This window comes from Piliocolobus tephrosceles, chromosome 3 (genome assembly GCF_002776525.5).
Source record: "Piliocolobus tephrosceles isolate RC106 chromosome 3, ASM277652v3, whole genome shotgun sequence".
NCBI classification, from domain to species: domain Eukaryota; kingdom Metazoa; phylum Chordata; class Mammalia; order Primates; family Cercopithecidae; genus Piliocolobus; species Piliocolobus tephrosceles.
Window position 1 is genome coordinate 44184800 of NC_045436.1, and position 15804 is coordinate 44200603.

The window sequence follows — 15804 nt, forward strand, 5'->3', positions numbered from 1 at the left end:
AACAGGGGGAACCACGGGGGGGAGCGGCGGAGAGGGGCCGAGAACAGGCCCCGCCCCCCAGCCCGGGGCACAAACCGAGGCCCCGTCTCAAAAAAAAAAAAAAAAAAAAAATTAATCCCTAATGCAGCTGTGTTGAGAGATACTACCTTTAAGAGGTGATTAGCTCAATGTGGTCTTCGTCCTCAGAAATGGATTAATGCCATTATTATAGGCGTGGCTTTGTTATCTCAGGAGCAGGATCTTCATAAAAAGACGAGTTGAGCCCACTTCCCTTTCTCTCTCTCATGCGTTCTCTTACCCTCCCACCTTCTGCCATGGGATGATGCAGCAAGAAAGTCTTCACAGGATGCTGGCCCCTTGATCTTAGACTTTCCCGCCTTCAGAACCATGAGCCAAATACATTTCTGTTTATTATAAATGATATAGTCTCAGGTATTTTGTTACAGCAACACAAAACAGACTAAGACAGAAAGGAAGACTCAAAAGGCAAAAAAGGCAGAGATGAGGTATGTTCCAAATGTCCTAAACTGAAGTCATCATCTTCTCCCTTAAATCTGACTCTTACCATGTATTTCTTACTCCAATAAGGGTACACCTATCCTCCAATTTACCTAAGCTATAAAACTTGTGGTCAGCTTTGTCCCCTTCTTGCTCTCCGACTTCTTTTTCTTCCTCTTGCTCTTTGGATAGTTAATCCATCAAAGAGCTCTGTTTATCTGCCAAATATTTTTCTGACTCTCTCCTGTCTTTTCCACTCTTAATATCCTTGTGCTGGTTCTTAGCATCCTCACCAGGTGGACCACAGTAGTTTCCTGTCTAGAAAAAAATGCTATTGTGTAGAAGACTGAAAATGTATTCCAAAGCTCAGAAGAAATCTCATGATGAGACTTGTTGGAGCAAAGATGATATCTGAAGACAGTGGAGAAGGTGGTAACACCATGGAAGCAACAGCAGCAGCAACAATAGCAACAACAAAGGCACCAATGACAGAACCTTAGGAGATGGCTTTCATAGAGAGATTTTAATAGAGGAGATTTTAATGTCAACACAGGAGAATGAGAAGAAACAGAGAAGCCGGAGGCAAGCACAACATTGCTAGAGAACCCAGTGGTAGAGAGACTTTTATGTGAAATTGCACAGAAGGATGAGTAGAGTCAGGCTGAATCTCATAGCCTTCATCAATTTGATGGCCATTGGTGATCTTTAAGGATGCAGATTCAATGACAGGTTAGGAGTAGAAGCTAAATTCCAGTAGGTTAAAGAATGAGTAGATGGTGAGATGCTGGCAACAAAGAGAAAAGTCTACCCTTGTATTGAGTTTAGTATTGAAAGAAATAAAGTTAATGCAGCCAGGCATGGTGGCTCATGTCTGTAATCTCAACACTTTGGGAGGCTGAGGCAGGTGAATCACTTGAAGTCAGGAGTTTGAGACCACCCTAGCCAACATGGTGAAGCCCAGTCTCTACTAACAACAACAACAAAAATTAGCCAGGCACGGTGGCAGGTGCCTGTAATCCCAGCTACTCAGGAGACTAGGCAGGAGAATCATTTAAACCTGGAAGGTGGAGGTTGCAGTGAGCTGAGATTGAGCCACTGCATGCCAGCCTGGGTGACAGAGTGAGACTCTGTCTTTAAAAAAAAAAAAAGAAAGAAAGAAAGAAAGTTAATGCATCCTAGTTCTCGCCAAAAGACCCCAAATCTTCCCTTCTCTCTCAGGGGAAGCTAACCTTTTCCCACTCCCTACTTCACATTCCTTTGAAGAAAAGTAAACTAGTGGCATTATAATCTCCAGCCACACTCCAAACCAATTTTCCATATCTTTTTTTATCAAGCCATCCTTTGAAGTGTAGGCCATCCATCTTCATACCATCCCTACTATTGCTGCCCACCAGAACCAGTTTCTGTTAGCCAAACATATCCACAGGAAAAGAAGGCTACACAGATAAAATTTAGTACCTCTTCTCCGAAATGCAAAGAGTCCAAAAAAGTTGTAAATTAAAAAAAGGTCAAGGCATGAAAAGTCGCCCTACCCCTCACCCCTCTGCTGTGGCAAGGGTTATAAAATAAGTATTCTAGTCTGGAAAAATGAAGGATTAGAAGGGAATGTGATCAGCCTCTAAGAAAACATGATGGATATGGCCAGAGAACCCCAGACTCAGCCACCAAATTCCAGAATATTACAGCTAAAAGGTAAACCTTGAAGCTTCAAAGAGATTGTTTATGTTGGAGCCCTGGTTTCTGTTACCCTGACAAACTATCCTTTTCTGATGCATTGCAAGCCTGACTTTTGTGAGGAGGAGGGGATCTCAAATTCTAGGCTGGACACCACATTAGCCATGGAGACGGCTGCAGCTCCATAATCCTCCCCACGCTCACTGCGACCTCACCAACGGGAAAAAAAATCACCCTCATCAGATAGAATAGGAGGAAAGGTACCGGGTTTTATGAGATAGAAATGAAATAATCTGTTTTTTATTAACTATCACGAGAAAATTATTAGTTCATGCCAGAATCACAAATATAAACATTATCATATTGAAAGCATTTACTCTGAAGGAGACCATCTGGCAAAGCCTTGCAGACCACACTTTGAGAGGCAGAGCATGTGTCGCCATGGTGGGCTCTTCCATTAAAGCGGGAAATCCAGAAGAAGTGACAATTTAAAGGTTTTGAGGGGAGTACTTTGCCGTAATGACATCTGCTAGATATTTGTCACATGTTCTCTAGGGGTGGATCTGCTTTTACAAATGCTGTTTTATGAAAACCTATATTTTCAAAACAAGGGCTGGTTATTATTCAGAATCCCTCTCTTTAAAAATGGATTTTTCCTTGGGCATTGAATTTCAGAAGGGTATTTATATAATGTATAGAGCATTAACTGTTTAACATAAAGGTTGGAGAAAAGATGAAGGGGACTGTAGGAAACCCGATGATTTAGGAGCCACAATTAATTACAGATTAACCAAAAATGGAAAATATATCATTTGAAATTACAAAGTAAATTCATAGTTCTTTTTTTGTAAAATGCAGCTTTGAAAACCTCACGTTGTCACTTTTTTTTTTTTTTCTGAAAGGGAGAGATAGCTATAATTTGGAAAGCATTTCACCCTCTCTGGATACAGATAGAGCCCTAGTTACATACAAAGTGAAGGAAACTTTATATTCCAGAAAAGAAGAAATGCTGATGGCAACTCGAAGAAATGCCCGACTCCCTTGAAGATCCACGTGAATGGTTTTCACCTGGCTGGCTTCCAATGTCAGCAGACTTTGAACTTACGTTTGTTTGCATCTTCTGCCTTCATTTGCTCAGATCTGCTATTGCTGGTTGAATATCAGTTCCACGTTAAGCCTTTCCCAGATCTCTCTCCTCTAGGTCACACTGCAACCCCGCTTACTCAGGCAAAGACTATGCATATCTCAAAATCTAGTAAGAGTAGCAGCATCTAACAACTAGGAGCTCAGTAGTTGTCAGGGGTGTTGGGCTGCAGCAACTCAATCTCTACCTTTTAGTCAGGAGAGTAATTCAGATTATACAGGCTGCATATGTTTACTGTCTCGTTATATCAAACACTTTAGTGTGGATAGTAGAAGTAGAGGAAAAAGCTCTCAAGTAATTCAAATCTCCTGGGAGAATTTGGACTCTCAATAATTATTCTATTGTCCTTACACTTTTAAAAGTTTAACAACTGTTTTTAGTGCTTTCTAAAAGGTAATACATGCACACGATAAAATAAAAGCCAATTCAATGATTATGTTTCAAGAAGAGAGTGAAAAGTCATAATACGATTTTGTTTGTATCTCCTGCCTTCATTTGCTCAGAGATGCTATTGTTGGTTGAATATAAATTTGTGTTTGAGACTTTCCCAAATCTTGCCCCTCTGACACACATTAACTCCTATGGGTGGATCAAGAAAATCTACGGGATGAATTCCTCAGTCAGGAGTAGTAAACTTCTGGGGAGGTAAGCAGAGCTTTGCATTCTGGATCTTAAACTAAGAGTCTTAACCTGCTATACCTATAACTGTGGTCACTGTACAGTCTTTTCTGACCAAATCTACAATCTACACATGACAACTCATCTGGTGAGAAATTAGATTACTAAATGAGCAGACAAAGTATTTGTGTATGCTTCTTATAATCTATTAGCCATAAAAGAAAGTGGTTAGGTAGGTAGATGACAAATGAGTAAGAGAAAAAGAGTTATATAGAAACAGCAAGACTTTAGAGCATCTAACTGCATTTCATTTTGTAAAAGAAACTGTAGCCTGGACAGCGTGAGGGAACGGAAGGGACAAGGACAAAATGAAACAAGGATATTTGCCTAATCATTAAAAAAAACTCATTGCTGGCCAGGTGCAGTGGCTCATACCAGTAATCCCAGGACTCTGGGAGGCCAAGGCAGACAGATTGCTTGAGCCCAAAAGTTTGAGACCATTCTGGGCAATATGGTGAGACCTCATCTCTACCAAAAATACAAAAAATTAGTTGGGTGTTGTGGTGCGTACCTGTGGTTCCAGCTACTTGGGAGGCTGAGGTGCGAGGATCACTTAAGCCCAGGAGACAAAGGTGGCAGTGAGCTGAGATCATACCACTGCACTCCAGCCAGAGTGACAGAGCAAGACCCTATCTCAAAATAATAATTGATTATGTAATTCATATTAATTCAAAGTAGTCTTATGGTTCAGTCTTCTGGTTTAGTATCAAATCACAGATCCAACAGTCCCACAGAAAAAAATATAATTAACACCAATTTTAGTCTTAGTTTCTTCGTAAAACACCAAAGAGGGGAGTGCGTGTGTATATATATGTGTGTGTGTGTGTGTGTGTGTGTGTGTGTGTGTGTGTGTATTTTTTCTAGATAGAGTCTCGCTCTGTTGCCCAGGCTGAAGTGCAGTGGTGCAATCTCAGCTTACTGCAACCTCCACCTCCCAGGTTCAAGCAATCCTCCTGCCTCAGCCTCCTGAATAGCTGGGATTACAGGCACCCGCCACCATGCCTGGGTAATTTTTGTATTTTTAGTAGAGATGGGGTTTTACCATATTGATCAGGCTAGTCTTGAACTCCTGACCTCAGGTGATCCACCTGCCTAGGCCTCCCAAAGTGCTGGGATTATAGGCGTAAGCCACTGAGTCCTGCTGGGAGTATATTTAAAATCTTCTTTACACATTTTTCTCTACCAAGGATGTGCTCCAGCAGGAACCAACTAACAATGAATCTCTCCAAGTCTTATTCTCTTGCTGTCTCTATTTATCCCTTAAAATTCCTCCCAACACTCAGGCCGCACAGTTTCTTTCCTCTCTTCCTCAGCACTTTACTATATAGATTAATTTACCCTTTCTGGTTTCTGCCTCATATCTTAGAACCTCAACACTCAGATTGAAAGAGCCTATCATTACCAAGCAGGATAAATTTTAAAAATAAATTCATACATAGCGATGTCAAAACGAAACTCCAGAGCATCGAGGTGAAAAACACAATCGTAAAAGGTACAAGAGGATACGGAGGATTACCTACAAAGGAGTGAGAGTCAGATCAAAAGGGTACTGCTCATCAACCAAAGCAGTCTCAAGAAAATAATGGAATAGCTTAGAAATGTTCAGGAAAAATCTATTTGAACTTAGAGTTCTATAACAAGCCAAGCTAACATGCAGAGAGAGAGAGCAAAATACCTTCTCAGACATACCAGCCCTTACAAAAATGTATTACCCACTCTGATGGAGAAGGGAGGAAAAGCAAAAGAAAATCTACCAAAGATGTGCTCCAGCAGGAAGAAAAATGAATCCAAAAGGTAATCATGGGCTATAAGCAGTAAAGGAGAATGCATTCATGTTTTATTTTTGTAATTAGAAAGTAATCTTTTTCCAAAGGTTGGGGAGAAAAGATACTGATAATAATTTATGTTTATTTCTATTCCATTTTACCTTTGCATAATATGTCACTATAGTTTACAAAGTGCTTTCCTATAAATTTCCAGTAGCCAGAATCACAGGACCTACAAAAATGTTTTAAGAGGGCTATGTTAGGATAAATATTAATTCCAATAAAACTTGGAAATGTGATCTCTGAGTCTAGTAAGATATTTCTTGCCATGGACACTGGCTGGCTTCTATAGTCATTATGATGACAACATCACTGGGTCTAAGAAGAATTGATGAACATGAAATTTAGCAGACTTCTTTTTTCTTTTAACTCTGCCTACCAAGTTGAACTGGATTATGGACTGGTAGAGAAGGAGATGAACGAAGGGAAGAACTATAATAGTTTCAGATCGGCTGATGCGTTCAAAAGGAACTCATGAGATGTTCAGGCTCTGAGGTTTATGAACTAGAGAGGACTCTCGCCACCAGGGTGTGTCAGGGAGGCCACTACTCTGCCCAGGAGGCCACTACTCTGCCCAGGAGGCCTTCTAATGACAGATTCTAGGTTCCCCAAAGGCGCTTGTTGAGAGGCTCATGGTGCTATTGCCTATGTCATAGGCCATGAATTTAGGGCTTGGAATCTCTCACTTGAACTTTTTTACACCATCCCTGATGTGCGCCAGAAAAAGAGCAGCTGCCAAAAAGCAGACATTTTCCTGTCTCTAAAAATAAAACACTGGCAACGCTTCAGGCTCCTGTGCCAAGACCTGGCCCTTCCCAGGATAAACAATAGATCGCCAAGCCGATCGGAGAGCAAATACTGAGTGCTGAAGTATGTCTAAGTCCAGCCTGAAATGCCTAGGTTCAGGGCATGTGCACTCGAAAGCCAGGAAGCCAGAGAAGGCCCTCCCTCCTCCACAGCTGATGGAGGGCAGCTGTTGCACCCAGCCATGGACCAGGTGTGGCTGAGTGGAGGCCTCAGGTTACACCCAGACCTTGACCCAGCTGAGGTCAGAGTCCCTATCAGGTCCCGCCCCTAGAGCCCTGGAGTTCATGGTGACAGATCTGAGGGCCTGTGAGATCCTGTCCGGAGAAAGCTCCCTGGGAAGGGAAGAGTTTCAAAAGCATCCCTCTACATTTGTCACTCAGGGCTGTGCTCGTCACCTGTCAAAACCCCTCATGCCCAGCTGAGAGCCCTCACCCGCTAGATACAGGACAGGACAGCAAAACCTCCTGAATATAGGAATGCTATAGTAACAGTGTTCCCACTCTAATTGCCTCCCAACTCATCAAATCCTTCTACAGCACGTGTTCAAGCCCCTGTGCCTTGTCATTAGGGTTCAAACCTTCCAGACCATAGCTTGGCTTTTTGCTGGTTTGGGGACTTAAGAAGGCTAAGAGGGGGTTAGGGGAGGAGAGGGCCTAAATATAGCAAATATTTGCAGGCATAATCACTCCATAAACATGCTTCAGTGGAACAGAGTGTAGGGCCGACCCAGATGACGGATGTCACTCACCCAAGTGTCACATCATAAATAAAATTGAATGAGCCCATTCTCTCGCAGAACCAGAGTGACGCCTGTTCCCACTATAAATATTTATGAAGTCATCGTCCTTAAAAGACTTTATTTTTCCAGGTAAGTAGACTTTAAGGAAAAAGTTAAGCAGAGCTCTGCCTGCAATTATGGAATAGTCACCATAGCTTTTCAATGGGTAGTCCTTGGAAAGGAAAAGAAAAAGAGAAAGAAGATAAGGAAAAACAAGACTCTGTTCCATGGGGCTTCTGCACAAAGATCTCATTTATGCCAGTCAAAGTTCATTCTCATTCAAAAAGTGACAGCCTTCTCTGGGAAGAAGAAACCAGAAGCAGAAACCAGAAGAACACCTATCAGTCCCGTTTCACCTAGGCCTGTGTAATGAAGGGGCGCAAACAGATTCTTGTCACCCAAATTCCAACCCCTCCCACCACCTCTGCTAGGAGAGACATTCTCCTTTGCATTCTCACTCTCCCAGTCTGTCTCTTAGTAACAGAAAAAATGTACACCTCACCCCATTACTATGCTCATTTGAAAAGAATTCTCAGAATGTGAGGATGTGTGTCTGGGTGGCTCTCTGGGTGTTTATGCAAAGTCTACTACTTTTGCCCGTAGTTACTCTTCCTGATTGCATGAGGAATGGCACCTCGGAAACCTTACTGGCATCTGACAAGCTTTTCCTGTGCTCCATGCACTCAGGAGGAGCAAACACCTCCTCCGGGCTTAGGAGCACTCCAACCAGTCCCCTTCTCCAAGGCACTGTGGCAGTCTGGCGACCTGGAACTCTCAAGCCATTGTCTCCACTACGATACATGCTAATTTTCATGTCACGTTGCAACTTCCATGTTACTCATCTCCTGACTGCACCAAAGCCCTCGCCCAAGTCCATCAAGCCTGTTTCTTTCCCAGGGATGGCCTTGTGCCTGGGTTCTCTTCCCCTCCAAACTCCGGGGTGGCCCCTGCTTTATCAGACTGAACTGGCTCTAGGAGAAAAGTTGATGATCATCTTGCTTTAGCCTCCGGGAAGTCTTGCTCCACAAAGAACAAGAGTCTCTGGTTTTGTGAAATGAGTCACAGGCTGCCTTGACCATGCCTATCTGGGGAGGCCAGGGCTGCCATGTATGGTCTGTGCTCCGTGCCACCCACCTCTCGCTGTCAGCCCAAGCCCTTTGCCAGGACAGCCTGAGTCATAAAACTCAGCACATTCCTCAAGGGTTGGATAGTCTTTCCTTGTTATTACTTTGCTTTTGTTTTATGCAGCACCTGGTTTCGTTTTAAAAACCCAAATAAAAATCACACGGGCAGGGCGGGAGTGGGGAAATACGAAGAAAAGCAAAGGGCTCTAACTCCCCAAACAGGGAGGCACAGGGCAGGACAGAGATGGGACTGCAGCTTAGGGGCTGGGGAGAGCTAGGATGTGCCACTAATGAATTGATTTGACCACAATCTTCCTTGCTGTATATGATAAAGCACTTGATGCCCAGGTCTCTTCCCCACCCTCCCATCCCCAAATTAGGCCGCAGTACAGTACTCATCAGTCATGTGACCTTCCCCAAGCCCCTTCACTTTCTGAGTGTCCTCAATCAATGGACATACATCTCGGATGAATCCTAAGGAACATTCTAGCTACAACACTCTGAGTCTATGAACCTGCCGGTTCCCTTTTTCTTGGATACAAGCCCTAACCCACGTGTGAGGGAATATGTTTCCACAAGCAAACATTTGCTCTTTGCCTTTTGGGGATTAAGGAATGGGGGATAGACAAGCAAGAAGGTGTAGACCCCACCATACCAATGCTACTGGTCAAATTGAACTTCTGCGGCCAGGTTACTGTTGCAACTCATCTGTAAAGCTGTTAAGACTTCATTTTTAGAATTAAAACAGAATTCTAATCACCTATCCCTTGCATATAGTAAAAAAACAAATGATGAATTAATGATAACCATTACCTTGGAGAACTGTATTGTACTGGACCAGGAAAAGCCAAGAAGTTAAGAGATTAAAACCTGGATCATGACGTACTAGACTCGGAACCTCAACAAAGGCCTTTCTCTCCTACTGCCTGAGATGTCTACCCGGGCTGGCCAGGGCAAAACTCCGGAGGTTCCTGAGTGGCTGCGGGGCTGCCTTTTCAACGCATGCTTTTGGAGAGCTTAATGGAAACCATACGAAGGTTGCCGGGAATCAGACCAGATGGCTCCCGGGGAATGTATTTAACCCAACCTAGGGCTAAGAGACAAAAATAATCACTAGGAGTTTGAGGGACGGGAGGCAGGGGTGGTGCTGCGACTTTTAATTGTATTTTCTATTCAACAAAAATCCTAAGAGAAGGACGGCGGTCTTGGTAACCAGGAGTAAATGGACGGGGGTGTGGGGGGCAGAAAGTGGGGACTGGGGAGGAAGAGGGGGTAGGAGGAGGTGGCTACTTCAGTAAACCAAACACCGTTCTGCCTTTCCTCGGAAGTCGGCGGCTGCCGGGGCCCTTTACGGGCCCGGACGGCAGCGGGCTCCTTCCCGCGCCCCGGGTCACCGCGCAGCCCCTGCCGCTCCCGGTCCCTCCTCCCGCGCGCTCCGCGGGGGCGACGAGGCGGGCGGTAGCGGGGAGAATCAGCAGGAGGAGGGTCCTCTACAAAGAGAGGAGGAGGGTCGTAGGCGGTGGAGGCGGCCCGTGGACGCTAGGGGAGGAGGATCGTGGAGACAGCCAGAGGATCGTGGGGAGAGGAGGTCCGCCGTGCAGGAAGCAGGAGGCGGCCGCTCAGGCGGGCCGGGAAGAGCGGGAAGAGGCGGACGGGGGAGGGGAGGGGCAGGCGGCGGGTGGGCGGGCCGTGGGCGCGGCTCCGGGGGCGCGGGCAGCCTACCGAGAGAGCCAGGGCGGGAGGGCCGCGACCCCGCCCCGACGGTCGAAGCCAATTCGCTTCCCGGCCGCGCCTTGCGCGGAGGAAAACCTGGCGGTGGAAGGCTCCAGCTCTGCTGGGTGACCGCTCTGAATACAAAGAACCTTTCTCACGCCCCTGCCCCCTTCCCTGGGGTTCCCAGATACGAGGGACAGGCTCTGGGACGCCGGAGCCCACGACGGTCGGGGCCGCAGCACCATTTCTGTGGTTCCTGCGGATAAATGTGGTCCCAAGTATTTATTTAAAAAGGAAAGTTTAATAAAGATTATAACAAGTTTTGTCTCTCACCACCAATTAAAAAGGGAAAAAAATTGAGAAATGAAGCCCATGGAATTGTCCCAGAAAGTCAACTTGCCAGGGTCCAGATGTTCCTGGGCAGTGGGGTGTTGGGGACCCCCATACCTCCAAGTTGTTTATTAAGCAAACTCCACGCCTCCAGCATTGTGGCTTCGTTTTCCAACTCAGTTAAATGGCGATGAGGGTCCTCCCCAGCCATAATCAGAATATCGATCAGCTTCTGAATCCTCAGATGAGCCAACCTTGCTTTCAGAATCGCACCGTCCATGAAGCTGGAGAAAAATGGCCTGGTTGTCAACACTCACTCATCCGCAAAGGTCAGTTTTCCACAGAATTGGGAATTAAATGGTCTCTTCCAAACCAGACATCATTCATGAGCAGGAGATGGGATTGATCCTGCATTTTCTTCCATCTCTCTTAACCTTCCTGTTTAATATATTGTGTCTCTCTCAGGAAGGCCAGATTAATAAAGCGGGAGAGAAAAAGGGCAGGAACTCTTGCAATCCCTAACCGGCCCCCACTGCTTCTCTGGTAAGATTCTTTCCAGGTTTCCCTAATTCCTCTAGTCCCCACATTCCTGGACGTGAATGCTCTGCTTTCCAGTTTCCATCAGGAACTTCTTCAAGATAGGACACAGGAATATAAATATTTAGAGAATGGTTACCAAAGGCACTACCCAGCAAGCAGGTACTTTCAAAACTAAGAATAGTGTTAATGATTGTTGAAAATTTCATTCAATCTCTACTTATTGCTTTGATGCAGGAAATCGGGCATTTATATATCTCAGTGCTTGTTCTCCTTCAAAGTATATATATTTAAAAATATTAAGATTTGCCTTGTCTCATGAATAAAAAGTCATGATTTATTTTTTTGGTCAGGACTCTAGGTCCAAGGTTTCCAAATATGCGCCCCATATTAATTGTGTGGTGTGTGTGTGTGCACGTGTATGTACCTTTAGTCTGTTATTGCACCACAAAAACAAGAGCAGGATGTAATGTCATTTATTTGTTGGGAATGGTTGACTTAAAAGCGGCTACTTTGAGTATAGAGAATTCCCTTTCTGGGAGGGGTTGGGGAAGAACCTTACAGAGAGAAGCAACTGTTCCCCAGAACAGCTGCAGACACTGATTGGCAATGGAATTGCTTGGCACCAGTACAATTCCATGTAGGCAAGAGGGATTTATTTATTTAACAATAGTTAATGATTCTCCCAAGCAACTCCCAAGAGGCCAGCTTTCAGTAAGTGTACTTTCAGGAAATCATCTACCCTTCCTAGAAGCAGGCATCAACCCTATAGTGAAGGGATGTCCCTGGTTGACCACACAATATAACTTTCAGGGGACCACACAGCTACAAACGCCCCCAAACAACTCCCTCCACAGTCTGCCACCGCACTGGCTTTCCATGTTTGAAATGCTGCCTGGGAACATTATCAGGTCCTAAGCAGAAAAGTCTAGAAAAACTGCACCATTTCTGGAAGACCATCATTAAAATAGACAAGTCGCCTGGGAACCAGCGTGGGTCATTCAACCCTCTCCTGTTAGCGAAATGTATCAGATTTGCTAGTTAATGCCCAAAGACCAGCATTTCCAAAGTGAAATGTATGTATAACTGGTGGTTCTTGTGATACTGTTAGGTAGTACTTGTATAACATTTTTTACTTTAATGGTCAGAGTTTGTTTGTTTGTTTTTTTCCTAACACACATAACGAGCATATCAAACCCATGGTATAATGAACATAATTACTTTGGATGAGTCTGAGTTTTTTTTTTTTAAGTTAAACAGAAATCTTAATAAAGTAATAGAATAGCAAAAATAGTTGTAACTTGTATGCAGAAACCAGTTTTTATTCTTTCTTTCAACTTACTCTCTAAGAGTCTCTGCCAGAAATTTAAAACATAAAAAGAACCCCATTTTAACAATCTGTTTAAAAGCCCTGGGTTTTGAGAAAGTCTAAGCAGGAAGGAGAGAATCCCTGGTCTGGAGGGTCATTTCAGGGAAGCAGGGACGGTAGATGATGGCTGGCAGGATGGGCACATGGGGAGGGAAACTCCGGCCACTGGGCACACAGGGTGCATACGCGGCAGGGCAGAACTATCGGAGAACCCCCTTCTTCACAACAGGCAGAACCCAGCAACTCACCAATGAAAATTCGGACAGTATAATAGAAATTCCAACTGCTGTAAGCCTCTTAAGGGCTTGTTTCCAAAACAGCTGTGGAGAGATCCACCCAAGAAACTATTCATGATGCTTTAAGAAAGACTTTATCTTATCAGAACAGCTCTGCTTTTTTGCCTGATTGTAACTTAGGGAATACTTTTATACCAACTCTAAACATACACAGGCCACCACCCCTGCTGCCATGTAGACACTGAGAACCCCACTTTCTGACTCTCCCCCAGAGATCCACTGTTGCAGGGCAAGTAGAAAGATGCTTACATGCTTTAGGACACCTTTCCCTCGTCGACTGTAGTTTATCAGGGCCTCCTGTGCTGGCTTTTTAGGTCTTACACCTAGGGTGAAGAGATAGCCAATGTATGAGTGTTTGTGATAAACAAAGTCTACCATAAGTGAAATTTCCTGACATTCCCAAACATTGTTTTAAATCAATAGATCCAAATCTTTACATATGCAGCCCCTGCCTCTGCCACCAGCATGAGTGGCAAATGCCTCTTGCATTTCTCCCTCCTGTTATTTCTGCATCCTACCTTTTGTATTGTTAGGAGAGATAAAATGATGTAACAATGTGGGTGCCAGGAGGAAGGAAGCAGAAACGCAAAAGGTGTGGAAATATCACATGAAGTCCACTATTAAAATAAAGGCCAGAAAATGGATATAAAGTAGTAGTTTAGGATGGGGCTTACAGTATTTTCCATAATTTGGAGGTGTTGAAAAACAATCACCAAAATCCCAAATTTGATGTGCCTATAAAAAGAAGAGATAGAAATAAATACCAACCACTTTCATAATAATAAAATCTAATAAAATTCATTTTCCCAATATTGCTCCTCCCCACCCCTGCATTCAGAAAGCACCCTTTGCTTTCTGAATACTGCTGTCAAAAGCCACCACTGTGAGTGCAGTGTAGTTTCAGCCACACGGGAGGCTGAGATAGAAGATTGTTTAAGTCCAGAAGTTCAAGGCCAGCCCGGGCAACACAGCAAGACCCTGTCTCAAAAAAAAAAAAAAAAAAAAAAAAAAAGCCACCACTGTAATAACAAACAATAACAGTAAAATATAGACAACAGAGTACAATCCTAATATGAAAATACCATATACAAATCAATAAGAAAAAGCTAAACACCCTAGTAGGAAAATGGACAAAGGAAATATACTATCATTATCATTCAAATATAATTATTCACAAATTTGTATTTGCAAATTCACCTACTTGCTAAAATGTATTAATTAATTGTAAATTAATTAAGCTCCATTCTGGCATTAGTTATAGTGCTGTTAGCCATGAGTTCAATGTTAATAAATTAACAACATATATTAAGTGTCTTTAAACAGAAACATACGTAAAAACAAAATTATATATTGATCAGTCGGCAAAGATGTAGTGACTGGAGGCTCCCAGGAATCTAACCTTATATTTCCTTTAGGAACAATGGTTCAGTATTCCTTAATTCAGTATTCATGGTGATTTTACAAAATATAACCACAAATAGTGAGAATCAATTACAATTCATGAAAGAACTATGAATGATGAATAAACATAGGAGGAGGTGCTTGACTTCACTAATAATCAAAGAAATGAAATTAAAAGAAAATTGAACTATCTTCATCTATCAAGTTGGAAAACATCAAGATTATATTTTAAAGCTAGTGTTAGAGAGGATATAGGAAAACAGACATTCTCACGCACTACTGGGGCACGAAGCCAATTTTCGGGAAGGCAGTTTGGCCATTTGTAAAATAAGTGTACTTTTGACCCAAGAATTCCTCTTATGCGAACGTACCCTGAAGAGATGATTTTACAGCTGCAAAAACGTATTTCAAATTTTGTTGCTCACAGCATGGGTTACAGTAGTTACAAGTTAGAAAACCTTAAATGCCTCCTTATATGGCATATGTGTATATACCTATATATAGATTTTTTTTTTTTTGAGATAGAGTTTCACTCTTGTTGCCCAGGCTGCAGTGCAGTGGCATGATCTCAGTTCACTACAACATCCACCTCCCGGGTTCGAGCAACTTTCCTGGTTCAACCTTCCAAGCATCTGGGATTACAGGCACGTACCATCATGCCCAGCTAATTTTGTATTTTTTTTTTTAGTAGAGATGGGGTTTCACTATGTTGGTCAGGCTGGTCTCAAACTCCTGACCTCAGGTGATCCACCTGCCTCGGCCTCCCAAAGTGCTGGGATTACAGGCCTGAGCCACCATGCCCGGCCTATGGCATATTTTTAAATTGTAATGGAGTCAGTTAATAAAATATTATGTATCCATTAAAAATGACAACAAATAATTATGTTGATTAACACTGAAAGATGTCCATGAAAATACTGAGGGATAAAAGCAGGTTACAGAGGACAGCGTCCAGTATGATCTCATCAACAGACTGTGTGTATGCATGTATCCTTATGGATACGTAAGTATAGAGAGACATTTATAAGGATGTTCACTGAAATGAAAATGGTGATTGTCCCTGGGGGAAGGGAAAGAATTTCAGATAATCTTTACTGTGTTACTCTGTATTATTTGAATGTTTACAATCAGACAAAAGTTATTTTTAACTGCCAGTATATAATAATTTTTCCTCTGCATGGGAAAGAGGAAAAGTTGGTGATGATGATAGAAGCACAGTATCATCAGTTGTTCACAATTTGTAACCTTGGTTATTGTTGTGTTCCTATCACCTAATAGAAAGGCACTCAGGAATAAATGTTTGGTGAATATTGTTTTTTAAAATTTTAACCCCTTTTGTTTTTTTAACGAATAATATGCAGTGTACAATAATTTAAACTCTCTACAGGTAAGTGATTGCTGAGAAACACTGGACTTACCACTCCATGCTTGATATCAAATGACTTTTTAAAGGGCCTGGTTATATCAGGGAATAGTCCTGCATGAACACGAAGAGGGAAAATCAGGATTAAAAGCAGTGTTAGAATAAAATTTCTTGCACTTCCAATTAGGCTACTACCACAAATTGTACACACATCATCTGTTTCCCTTTAGCATCTGATAAAAAAATTATAGCTAGATAAGAGGAAT

At 43.0% G+C, this 15804-nt stretch overlaps 1 protein-coding gene across 1 annotated transcript in view; it reads right to left on the reverse strand.

Annotated features, from left to right (window-relative positions):
* Positions 1–10523: 10523 nt before the first annotated feature.
* C3H4orf51 (chromosome 3 C4orf51 homolog) overlaps positions 10524–15804 on the reverse strand; it is a 41570-nt gene continuing 36289 nt past the window's right edge. Inside the window, exons 3-6 of the mRNA XM_023226219.1 lie at positions 15594–15652; positions 13449–13509; positions 13024–13097; positions 10524–10856 (exon numbers count right to left, since the gene is read on the reverse strand). Coding sequence (XP_023081987.1) covers positions 10749–10856; positions 13024–13097; positions 13449–13509; positions 15594–15652 — 302 coding nt within the window. The 3' untranslated portion in view covers positions 10524–10748. The remainder of the gene's footprint in view (positions 10857–13023; positions 13098–13448; positions 13510–15593; positions 15653–15804) is intronic.